This window comes from Quercus robur, chromosome 8, assembly GCF_932294415.1.
Source record: "Quercus robur chromosome 8, dhQueRobu3.1, whole genome shotgun sequence".
Taxonomy (NCBI): Eukaryota; Viridiplantae; Streptophyta; class Magnoliopsida; order Fagales; family Fagaceae; genus Quercus; species Quercus robur.
Window position 1 is genome coordinate 15,250,508 of NC_065541.1, and position 12,830 is coordinate 15,263,337.

General features: G+C 35.0%; 1 protein-coding gene across 1 annotated transcript; it reads left to right on the top strand.

The window, feature by feature from the left end:
• Nucleotides 1-3,809: 3,809 nt before the first annotated feature.
• Nucleotides 3,810-8,301, top strand: LOC126694764 ((-)-germacrene D synthase-like). The gene is made up of 7 exons (XM_050391262.1): nt 3,810-3,999; nt 5,949-6,228; nt 6,534-6,906; nt 7,015-7,233; nt 7,346-7,481; nt 7,593-7,841; nt 7,949-8,301. Exons 1-7 carry the CDS (start codon nt 3,871-3,873, stop codon nt 8,240-8,242), a joined length of 1,680 nt encoding a protein of 559 aa, XP_050247219.1. The 5' UTR covers nt 3,810-3,870; the 3' UTR covers nt 8,243-8,301.
• Nucleotides 8,302-12,830: the final 4,529 nt, after the last annotated feature.

Genomic DNA, 12,830 nt, shown 5'->3' on the forward strand with positions numbered 1-12,830 from the left:
GAAAATGTAGATCTGAAATCTGTGTTTGTGATTGTGATTGTGATTGTGATTGTGTTTGGATTTATGTTTGTGTTTGTGTTTGGATCTGAAATTTTTTTTTTTTGGTTGGGCCACGAATTGGGCCCAATCCTTTAACGGGGCCCGGGAAAAAAACCCGCTTAGTTAATGGGCCGGGTCTGGGCCATGGGTCTTGGCCCGCGAGTCGGGTCCAGGTATAGAAAAACCCGGCCCGAACCCGACCCGTTGCCATTCCTAAAAGTATTGTGATAATTTGTACTGATTTTAATTTGAACGTACTATTACAATTATTTTTTTCTCTTTCTAAACAAATTATTTTTTTTCTCATCAATATTAACTAATAATAACCTACCACTTAAGATTTATTATGAAAATATTATGACAATATTTCTCAATTTTAATTTCTTATTCTTTATTTTATGTTTCCCTTATTTTATTTTATTTTTTATCCATATTTCCTTCTTTTTTTCCCTATTTTTTTCTCCTCCACACACGTACCCTTAATTTTTTTTTCTTTATTTCCTTCTTTCATCTTTTTCCCTACCACTTCCTCCACACACGTGCCCTTACTTTTTTTCTTTATTTCCTTCTTTCGTCTTTTTCCTTACCACTTCACACTCCAAAACGTTCCACTTCTCTGCATCTCTCTCTTTTTTTTTTTTTTTGACAGTTCGAAAGCTACGAGGATCAAGGAAGAGAGAAGAAGATGATCATGAAGAAGAAGAAGATGAAGATGATTAAAACATAAGGAAATCCCTCATCTCTCTCCTTAATTCTCAAATCCCTTAAATCTCTGCCACCATTGGGTTTGTATTTGATTTTGATTTTGGGTTTGGGTTACGGGTTTTCAGTTAATGGTTTAATTTTGAGTTGATTTTCTATGGATTTTGGGTTTGATTTTGAGTTGGGTTTGGGATGGGTTTACAATGGGGTTTGAGTTGATTTTAAGTTGTTTTGTGTTGATTTTGAGTTATTTTTTGTTTGATTTTGTTGATTTTGTGTTTGGATTATCAAATGTTGAAATGGGTTGTGATGGTAGACTGGTGATAGTTGGGTGGTACTGTGTTTGTAGTAGCACAGAGAGGGCAGAGAGAAGAGATGAGAGGCGTGAGTGAGCTTTATTGAAGGGTAATTTGGTAATTGCTTGAAGAATCCAACGAATAGCTGAAAATGCGCATGGACTTTTTCTAAAATGGACCTCCAGAGCTCCATAATGGTTTGCGCATTCTTAGCCTTGGCCAAAACGCAACTTTTTCCAAAAAAGTTGCGTTTTATGTTGAACCAAACGGGCTTTCCACTCCAACTTTATTCAAAGCGGGCTTTTTGGGTCCAAAATGTTGAAACAAACGGGCACTATGTCACTTTTCAAATGGGCCTATCAATTTTTTTCTACTACACACAATGTTACTTCATTGCACACAATGAGCCACATAGAATTGTAAGGACAAAAGATGTCTAAAAGTTTGTGGCTCTTTAATTTTTGGCAAAAATTCTACAACCACATAAAAATTTACAACTTTTATCATAACTATCCAGGTGGTAGGTTGTAAGTAGTGGAGAATGAGTAATGGTTCATATGAGATTAACCAATCACATTCTGTCACGTAGAATAATTGTAGCAAAAATTGTGGCTTTTATGTGGTATTAAATGTGGCTTTTATGTGGTATTAGAATTACTAGTTTTTTATTATTTATTTTAAAGAATAGAATTACTCATATTGATGTGGTGAGTTGTGACTCTATCCTATCCAAGACTGCAGGAACGCCATAGGAAGCAATTGGCCAAAAAAGGAACAGGTCCAACTCTGAAAAGTTTTTTGTTCTCTCTTCTTCTATCTGTCAAGTCTCTTCCACAAATATGAAACCTAAGGATGTGTACAATTGGCCAAAATAGTAATAGGTCCGATTCTGAAAAGATTTTTCGTTCTCTTTTCTTTTATTCGCCAAATCTCTTCCACAAATATGAAACCTGAGGACGACATACGTTTGAGTTTGAGGACCAAAATTTGCTTTATAAAACCTCATTTCCAACATGGCCTTAACTTGAGGACGATGGTTGTGGTCCATTTGCTTCAAAATATCGTTCCTCATTACCAATACTAAGTTTAATTTCATATAGATTGGTTCAGGAGAGTGAAGAATTGCTGTTAAACCTAATCTTCTTATGAAGAGCAGACTCAATATAGTTTGAGGGGATAAATTAAAGTGGGGCTTTTTATATTTAAATTGGAAAGAGCCCACTATGATGAATTAAATGCATAATTAGATGAATAAATACTAATCACACTAAGGTTAATTTCATATAAAGAATCAAATCTCATTATTTAAGCATAAAATTTAAGAAAAAGAAATAAATTTTTTTTTTAAAAATTGAGATTTACTTTATTTTGGATAAGATTATACATGGTTAAGTAAAAGTAAAATATCTCAGTAAGAAAGTAAAGTTATAATTTAATTTTTCAAAATTTTTCTTGATGTTTATTTATTTATTTTTGATAAAATCTTGATGTTTAATTAAGAAAGAGATAGAGATTGTTTGATGTGTTGCTATGTAGAAGATTAGATTGCTAATGTTGAAAATTTACTGTATAGAATATTAGTTTACAAAAATTGAAGTCTTAAGGCATTATAAAAAATTATCCATCAAATTATTAGACAAATTAAAATTTTTTATTAAAACATCATTTTGGAGTTTCAATTGGATTAAGTTGGTCTAATATTTTAGAGGTATTTTTAAATATGAGAAAAATAATGTGCAAATTGTTTTAATTTTTTAGACCATTTATTATTGTAAAATCTTGGACTTTCTATAATGGGGGTAGAGTCATTTTATGAACTAGGTAGGACCTTTTTATAATGAGAACTTAGGCCTAGGCCTTAAGCCGACACTACTCTTTAACCATAGTTCTCAAATTGTAAATTGATTTTTGCTTTTTTCTTTTCATGTTTTTGTAAATATACAAACATCTATAATAAAATTATATATATATATATATATAATGTATATTCATTATAAATTCGAACCATATTTAACTAATGACTAATTTAACCATCTCTTACATTATAATAATAACATTAATAAAAAGTAATTATGTTGTCATGTAATATCTTATTCATAATATAGGACATAAATTTACAACTATGAAATTAAGTCAAGAATATAGTAAAATTTTGAAGGAGAAAAAAAAAAAAGAACTCATAGACATATTATTTTATTGACACGGTACATACCAGTTCATATAGTATTGACAACCATGCTTGTGAATTGTAATGGCACAAGAGGGAACCTAATTAAGCATGATGTATATATTAGTTGCCTTGTATTTAAGGATTTGTTTGGGATCCGCTTATTTTGCTAAAATTGAAAACTTTTTGCTGAAAGTACTATAGATAAAAATAAAAATTAGCTGAAATAGTACAGTAAGACCCATAAATAGTATTAAAAAGTACAGTGGGACCCATAAATAGTAACAAAAATAAGTTGAATAGTAAAATAAACTGACTTTTTAAGTTGGATCCAAACATATACTAAATCGGCTAAAATTGAAGGACATGCAAGGGTGTGGAATCCTTTAAGAACTTTATTTTATTTTATTTTTTGAGGACAATCCTTGTAGAACTAGCTGCCTAAAGCCACAAATATATACATGAATCATGGATGTGTGGTTCTGTGGTTCATAGCGTAGCAAAAGGCATTGTCAATTTTCTAGTCACCACGTGATTCAGGTGGGAGGTTCTTCTAGCTTCTAGAAGTAGTATTATCTATAAATAGCGGAGTACGTAGCCTCTTACTCCCAAAATATTGCCTACCAAGGTGCCCGTTGTTCTATATAATAAACTTTGGTAAGGAAAATGTATGCTCAAGTTTCAGCAGTAGCTTCCCCAACCAAAAATGATATGCCACAAACTGTTCGTCGATCAGCAAATTATCAACCTAGCATTTGGGGTGATCGTTTCCTCACATATGGTGCTGAGTTCTTGGTAAAAATGTTTCTTTTAATTTATTAAGTTTTCATTTTGAGTCTGTGTATACATGTAAAAGTAGAGCTTATTTGGTGTTTTTTAGTTCAATTTTTAAAGAGCAAATTATAACTTACCTATTTATGGTCAATGGCAGCTCCAGAAATTTTTTTCTGGGTATTCCTTACGGAGTATAAATTACACAACCCACTGTGTATTATCTACGGCTCAACCCATTGCCTAATATAATTTAATTTGTTTGTCTTTTATAATGTATTAGTTAATTAAATTATTAATTATTGTTATTTAGTTGTTTCATTATTTTTCTTTATTGATTACTAGCAGTCTAGCACACACTCCAGTGTGCATTATCCACGTTCAACCCACTACCTAGTGCCTAACATAATTTAATTTTTTGTCTTTTATACTGCCTCTGAATGCCTTCAGCTTTTACTGCCTCTACCTATCCATTTCCCCAATTCAAATATCCCACCCCACGACCCCATGGCCCCTATCCACTGCCCACTTAACAGACAAGAGTCATAAGAGCCAATCAACATTCCACAAAATATTAAGCATATAAAACATTCACAACACACAAAATTCACAATACACAAAATGACAAACTCACAAACCAATAAAGTCAAAATGTCAAATAAAGTTATAAAGTAAAGGCAATTAGACATTTAGACATAGAAAAACAGAGAAATAGAGAGATAAAGAGAATCTCATTTAAGTTCAAAGAGAAAGAAAGAGAGAGTTCTGCTTTAACTCAGTTACTCTCAGATTAGAGCATAGCAATTAGCAAAGCCAAAGATGTAAGATTTAGATGAGATAGACTGATAGAGTAAACGAGAGAGAATTAAAGAACTGAAATACCTTGAGGCCTGAGGGGTGGTGCCACGACAACACGTTGAGGTGAGGACTTGAGGGACGAGGGTTGAGACGATGAGGCAAGCCAAGCAATCTCTGATCCAATCTTCGATCTTGTCATCGTTGTTGCACGAGTTTAAGGCCCGATGTGCTCTGTTGCTCGAGTTTGAGGCGGTCCAAGTGGAGGCACCATCACGCCGATGTGCTTGGAGCTTGGTCGTTGATGAGGTTTTTTTTTTTTTTTTTTTTTTTTTTTTTTTTTTTTTTTTTTTTTTTTCGTTTAGGTTAGGAGTTTAGTTCTGATTTTAGTTTTGCTAATTTTCTTTACCATTTGATGATTTTGATCAATCGGCGGACGCGTATTGGTAATTTGGTTTTTTTTTTTTTTTTTTTTTCAAATTTTAGTTTTAATTTTTTTTTTGGCTTTTTCTTTTTGCTTGAAAGTAGAGCAAATAATGGAGCAAAATTTAATTTTATTGGCATAAAAAAAATTGAGGGTGTTCCCAAATTTTTATTATTATATATATATATATATATATTTTTTTTTTCAGGTCAGGGTGGTTTGAAATTTGACACTTTATTTACCCAAGGTTAGCTTAATTAGAATTCCGTAACCCACTTCGGTTAAACATATGGCTACATATGTAATTTTGCTCCACTTTTATATCTCTCTCCTCCAAAAACACAAAAATATATATAAAAATACAAGATCAAATAAGATAAAATTAATCTAGCAAAACACTTGAATAATGGGATTTCAAATCATAGGTAGGCAACTTAAATTTCGATCAAACCTCAAGTGGTTAAAGTGTCAAACTGCAAACTACAGGTAAACAATTTAAATTTCGGTCAAACCATAGGTGGGTAAGTTGTAATTTGCCCATTTTTAAATTTTGTTAATATCGTTGTAAATCCATTCATAAAAAATGACTAAGTTTTACCTTGGTTGTTAAACATATTGTAACCCTCCTATCTCAAGTCTTAGGACAAGTTGTGTATTAAATTAATAAGCTAAGCTTTTTATTGGAGCATATATGCCATCTTCAACTGATGATACACAATGCATAAGTTATTCATTAATTTAATTGCTCCTGCAGGAAACTGAGGACAATTTGAAGCAACAAGTTCAAGAATTGAAGGAAGAGGTGTGGTCAATGCTAACATCTCCAGTTGAGAAGCCCTCACAAAAACTAAACTTGATTGATGCACTTCAGCGCTTAGGCGTGTCTTACCATTTTGAAAATGAAATTGAAGAAACTTTGCAACAATTACATATGACGCTTCATGATAGTGATGACCAAGAAAATGATGATGACCTTTATATTGTTGCTCTCCAATTTCGATTACTTAGACAACAAGGCTATAACATTTCAAGTGGTAAGTTCCCCCTTTCCCCCTCTTTTTGTTGTCTTTGACAATGATTGTTAGTTTTAACTGTTTGTACAATTATGCTACCATTTATAAGAACTACAAGAAAAAAGACTTGTTACAGTAAGTATTATTTTAACAATACAAGAGTGTAAATGTGGAGCTAGTGTCACATTTAATGTTAGTTCCTAAATGTGAATTTTAAATCATGCACGTGAGATAAAATTGGACTTTGGCCTATACTATTGTGATAATATATCTCTAAAAATTTTTATATCATTCTACTCATTTAATGTAATTGGATCATGATGCAGAAAAGTTCACCAAGTTCAAGGATAGCAAGGGGAATTTCAAAGAATCACTTATCGATGAAACGCGGGCAATGTTAAGCTTGTATGAGGCCACACATGTCAGGGTCCACGGGGAAGATATACTAGATGAAGCTCTTATATTCACTACCACACATCTTGAGTTTGTAGCATCAAACTTAAGCACTCCACTAGCTGCACAAGTAAGCCATGCCTTAAAGCAACCTATCCGCAAAGGACTACCAAGGTTAGAGGCAAGGCATTACTTTTCTATCTACCAAGAAGATCCTTCACATGATAAAGTTCTTCTTACCTTTGCAAAGTTAGATTTCAACCTATTGCAGAAAATGCACCAGAAAGAACTTTCTGATATTGCAAGGTTAGTTATTAATTAATGCCAGAGTTGCAATTGTAGAGTTAATATTTTTATGCTTGAACATCACTGTAGGTTGACAACATGCATGATTCTATCAAATTGTATTTGTAGGTGGTGGAAAGAGCTAAACTTTTCCAAGAAGTTGCCCTTCATTAGAGACAGAGTGATTGAGTGTTACTTCTGGATATTGGGAGTGTACTTCGAGCCTAAATATTTCCTTGCTAGAAGAATACTAACCAAAGTGATAGCCATGACCTCGATTATTGATGACATCTATGATGTGTATGGCACACTTGAAGAGATTGAGGTCTTTACTAAAGCAATCGAGAGGTTGAAATTAATTCACATCTTAGGATCATTACTTTATTCCTTTGTCGGTTTAATAATAAATTCAGTCATTTGACCACTATTCTTAACATGAATAGTCTACGTTTTTTTATAGGTGGGACATTAGTGCCACTGATCAACTTCCGGAGTACATGAAAGTGTGTTACAAAGCACTCCTAGACGTTTATTGTGAGATGGAAGAAAAAATAGGTGAAGGAAGATCATACCGCATTAGACATGCAATAGAAGCAGTAAGCTCTATTTGTACATATAAATTTATAATCTTATCATGAATTTGAGGGGGACAGGAAAGAAAGAAAGGAAATTTAGTTACCCTGATTGTAAACTGCTGATTGTATCAGATGAAGAATCAAGTTCGAGCTTACTTTGATGAAGCCAAATGGTTCCACCAAAATCACATACCAACAATGGACGAATATATGCAGATTTCACTTGTTACAAGTGGCTATCCAATGTTAGCAACCACATCGTTGGTTGGAATGGGAGACGTTGTTCCAAATGATTGCTTCGAGTGGGTGTCTAGCAACCCCAAAATAGTCACAGCCTCTGCAGTGGTTAGTAGACTAATGGATGACATAGTGTCACATAAGGTATGATGTTATTTCAGTATGGTAGCTGTAATTGGGAGCATAATTAGATTACATAAATTTTCCAAACACATGAGGCCCTTCTAACATAATGATTAATTTACTTGTAGTTTGAGCAAGCTAGAGGGCATGTTGCTTCAGCTGTTGAATGTTACATGGCACAATTTGGTGCAACAGAAGAAGAAGCAATCAATGAGTTTCGTAAACAAGTTACAGATGCATGGAAGGACATAAACAAAGAGTGCCTCTACCCAACTACTGTCCCCATGCCAGTTTTGATGCGAATTGTCAACCTTTCACGTGTGATGGATGTCGTGTATAAGGACCAAGATGGCTACACAAATGCTGGAATTGTGCTCAAAGATTTCATAAGGTCTATGCTCATTGATCCTGTACCGTTATAAGCATGGACCTATGCAATATTGCAAAAACAATAATTTGATATGGTTATGTTTCATGTGTAGCTCCACGGTCCACACTCATCTTAACAGAATTATTGCTCTTGAAAACAAATAATTTTCTTTTTGGTTAAAGACGTTTGTGATGCCTACGAAACCACGGTTTTAATATCCAGACCAACCAAAAAACCAGGAATGGAACTCGTTCCTAGTTCTCTAGTTCGTCCAAGATTGGATATATGGTTGAGCCGATGACATTATAAATAATTTTATAAATGAAAAAAAGAAGAAGAAATTTTAACAAGTTTCTAAATAGGAATGTTTGTAGTAATATGTTGGGTTAAGATAGCTTGACCCCGGTTAATTAATTCAATTACCTAAGTTGATTAATTAGGTCAAAATATATGTAAATCGTGGAGGCACCAATAAAGAGGGAAAACTCCCGACCTATTGCAAGTTGACACATCATACTACCAAGTCCACAAAATACGGTCAATTACAAAGCGTCACGTACTGCTACTAGGTTTTGCTATCACTACTCAAAAACCAATAGAAATTTACCTAGTGTCATTGAAATAGGGGCATAAAATGCATGCAAGAACCAATCACACATCGACACGTGTAAGCAATGACATAAGCAGCCCGGTGCGTGTAAGCGATGATGCATGCAGTCCAATCAGGTGTTGACATGTGTCACCTTGAAAATTAAAACATTTCGGCCAATCAAAAGATGTCACGTGTCTTGGAGAAAAAGTCTTAAAACTCCTCCAATCAGACTATGACACATGTCCCCAATCAAGCTTTACTACGTGTCGCTTACCCAGCCCTCAAACTCCTATAAATAGAAGCTTTCCTAAGGCATTTCTACACAACCAGGACATCCAAAGCACAAGCAGCATCAGAGAAGATTCAGAAGCACTCAAAAGTATAGAAGCTTTGTAGGAATCAAGCCTCAAAGCCTCCAGGAACTTCAAAAACTTCAACCTTGAATACAAAGAACATTCAAAACAAAATCATCTAAACTACCTGTCTAGATCATAAAGTTTGCTGAAATCAAGCCCAAAAGCCTTCAGAAACTTCAAGAAACTACACATTGGTGAAGCTCTACGGATTCAAGACTCCAAAGCCCCGAAGAACTTCAGTCACAAACCTTTGAATACAAAGAACATTCAAAGAGAAATCATCCAAATCATCTTCCTAGATCTCAAAGTTCACTGGAATCAAGCTCGAAAGCCTCCAGAAACCTCAACAAACCATAAATCAGCGAAGGTCTACGGATTCAAGCCTCTAAAGCACCAAAGAACTTCCACCACAAACCTTCAAAAAAGAAGAATGCACGAAGAACATGAAGAACACACGAAGAATGTGAAGAACAAAGAATTTCCAATAAGCTTATAGCTAGAGATTCATTGTAATTCCGTTTCAAAGATCTTCAATCCATTCCTTAGCCAAATTGAAGGATATCTTGCGTTCAAATCAAAATCGCATCACCACAATTCCAATCAACAAATCTTTTAAGGAGATCGAATCAGGGGATCACTTTTTTGTAATTACAAAAAATTGTACCACATATTCATCAATACAAATTTGCATTTATGAAACTATTTTACTTGTTTGATTTAATTCGAATAAGAAATTTAGTTGTCCACAAATTCTGGCACGCCTAGTGGGACATCTCTGCCTCTCATCTCTTTCTTCTTCAAAGAAATCATCATCATCATCTTGCTACCAACTTCAATGGCCTCTAGCAAGAACATTCAAGTTTCAACAATAACTACTTCAATTAGACTTGGTATGGCTACCACCAAAAATTGCATTGGTTCAATCAATTGTAGCCAATCTAAAGCTCACAATCAACTTCAATCTCAATTAACCAAGGAAGCCAAGGTCCAGACAATTATCTCCTTAGACCCTCTTACAAGAAACAAGGTCTTCAACAAGGATATCTCCACCTTGGAACGCCTCAAGTATGGAGGCAAATCCTCTTCTTCCTTCACAAGAAGTTGGTCGCACAATTTATCTCCGATCAAAGGGAACCCAAAAGATGAGATTTCACGTATTCACTTCAATTCACTTCCTTCTCCATCATCTTGGGAAGTTGTGTTAGTCATGATGACTAACACCTTTACCATGGAATAAAAGATGGTTGAAATGGAACAAAGGGTCATCATTCTAACAAAAGCACTTGAAGATAAGGACCTCTAAATTGCAACTCTAATGAATGAATAAACTTGAAATACAAGATCTTGGTGAATCAAGCCATGGTCCTAAGTTCCCATTTGGCTTCACTTCTACAAAGGATGACAAAGGGAAAGAAAATCAAGACACTCCTCAATCAAAACAATCTACTTCAGTTGCTTCGTTATCAGTTCAACAATTGCAAGACATAATAACAAATACTATCCGAGCACAATATGGAGGTTCTTCTACAAGTTCTCTTACATATTCAAAACCCTATACAAAGCGCATCGACAACATGAGAATGCCAAGTGGGTATCAAGCCCCCAAGTTCTTTCAGTTTGATGGCAAAGGAAATCCTAAGCAACACATTGCTCACTTCGTAGAAACTTGTGAGAACACAGGGACTTAAGGAGGCCTCATTATAAAGAAGTTTGTCTGTTCACTCAAGGAGAATGCCTTGGATTGTGTTAGGTTCTAAATGTTTAGAACAATTGGCAAATCGTGAACACAAACTTGTCTAGATATAGATCTTAGAGTCTATAGGTATTATTAGACAATGCTCAAGGTGATTCAAGTCAAGATTCAAGAACATACAAGCTGCAGGAAGAAGATTTCATAATCTGTCTGGTTCGATCGATTGAAGGACAGGCTTGACCGATCGAAAGTCGTATCTGCAGAATTTTAATTAAACCCAAACAGCAGTTCAAGCCCATTTAGGATTAGGGTTTCTAATCTACTTCTCCCAGTATATAAAGGAAACCCTAAGCACATTTTTATGTGGCTTTTCAGAGAGAAAAGAGTGTGTCTCTTTTGTATTTAGGGCTTTGTTCCTAAAAAGCTCTCTTATGTCTTCTACCGGTGCTATTCTTTGAAGAATCTCAAGATCCGGTATTGTAGAAGTTGCTACCTTCTCTAGTCATCAAAGGTGCTGATGATATAAACCTTCAAGGTGGTCTTGGAGTCACAAACAGGAGTGTTTGTGTTGCTAAACCTTTGAGTGGGATCTCAAAGTCATAAACGGGGGTGTTTGTGTTTTGCAAAGTCCAAAGAAAGAAGGAGTCCGTGGATTCGGAGCTTGCACGTGGTCGTGTCAGTAAGTTCTACTGGTTGGTAGCAATAAGAAGTCGAGCGTAGGGGCTTGTAAGTCTTATTGTATGAACTTCGATTCTTTCTAGTGGATTTTCTTTTTACCTTGAGGATAGCTAGGTTAAATCCTTCCCAGGTTTTTACCGGTTTGGTTTTCCTGGGTGATCATATCATTGTCTTATTTATTTTCCGCTGCTATGCATGATATGATTGTTTGATTGTGATAACCTAGACTTGTAATTTGGACTAAGTAATCACTTGGCTAATTACCTAGGTTAATCCAATTGTGTTTTAAGGGGTCTAAAAACTAACAGATTGGTATGCAGACTTAGAACCTGAGTCAATTGACAATTGGAAACAATTTGAAAGAGAGTTTCTTGATTGATTCTATAGCACGCGTTGCACAGTGAGCAAGATGGAGCTTACTAATACCAAACAATGGGAAAATGAGCCAATGGTCGATTATATCAATTGATGGCATTCTTTGAGTTTGGATTGTAAGGATAGACTTTTTGAAATATCTGTTGTAGAGATGTGCATCCAAGGCATGCATTAGAGACTTCTTTACATCCTTTAAGGAATAAAGCCCCGAACATTTGAAGAGTTAGCAACTCGTGCGCATGACATGGAGCTGAGCATTACTAGCCACAGAAATACCAAACCTCCCATACCTAAGGAAAGGAAAGAAAGGAAGGAAGTAAGGAGGATAACAAGAATGCAAAAGGCAATCTCAAAGACCCAGTGTCTATGAACACTACTGTAGTCAAGGTTCGAAGAAGAGGAACAAAGGCAAATAAAAAACGACTTGAAGGATGAATGAAGTGCGTCATTTGACTTTTCAAAATATGAGAAAAAAGGATATTCGTTCCCTGATGAAGATGTGCCAAACATCTTAGAACAACTACTACAAATGAAGCTAATTGAACTGCCAGAAAGCAAGCGACTAGAGGACATGGGGAAAGTTGATGACTCTAACAACTGCAAATATCATCGCATCATTGGCCACCTAATCCAAAAATGCTTCGTCTTCAAAGAACAAATCATGAAGCTTGCCAAAGAAAACAAGATTGATCTAGACTTTGATGAAGTTATCGGGTCAAACCATGTGACCGTTTCTTGTGATGTACTTCTAACTCTCAGGCAGGGGGCAAACACCAACAAGGCTTACAAATTGATTGACAATGATGGCATAAGAATTGGCCCCATCAATGAGAGGTTCCTCAAATACTTCTATGCTTGAAAATCAAGGATTGCTCCTCGTTAAGAGTTTAAACTACCCACTACAACGTTGCAAAGGTACATGATGTCTTCCCATTACCTTTGAAAG

Excerpts from the sequence above, each read along its gene's own strand:
- LOC126694764 (XM_050391262.1), top strand. The coding sequence starts at position 3,871 with ATGTATGCTCAAGTTTCAGCAGTAGCTTCCCCAACCAAAAATGATATG. Across the intron at positions 6,907-7,014 it reads GAACTTTCTGATATTGCAAG|GTGGTGGAAAGAGCTAAACT; the intron begins GTTAGTTATTAA and ends TTGTATTTGTAG. Across the intron at positions 7,842-7,948 it reads ATGACATAGTGTCACATAAG|TTTGAGCAAGCTAGAGGGCA; the intron begins GTATGATGTTAT and ends ATTTACTTGTAG.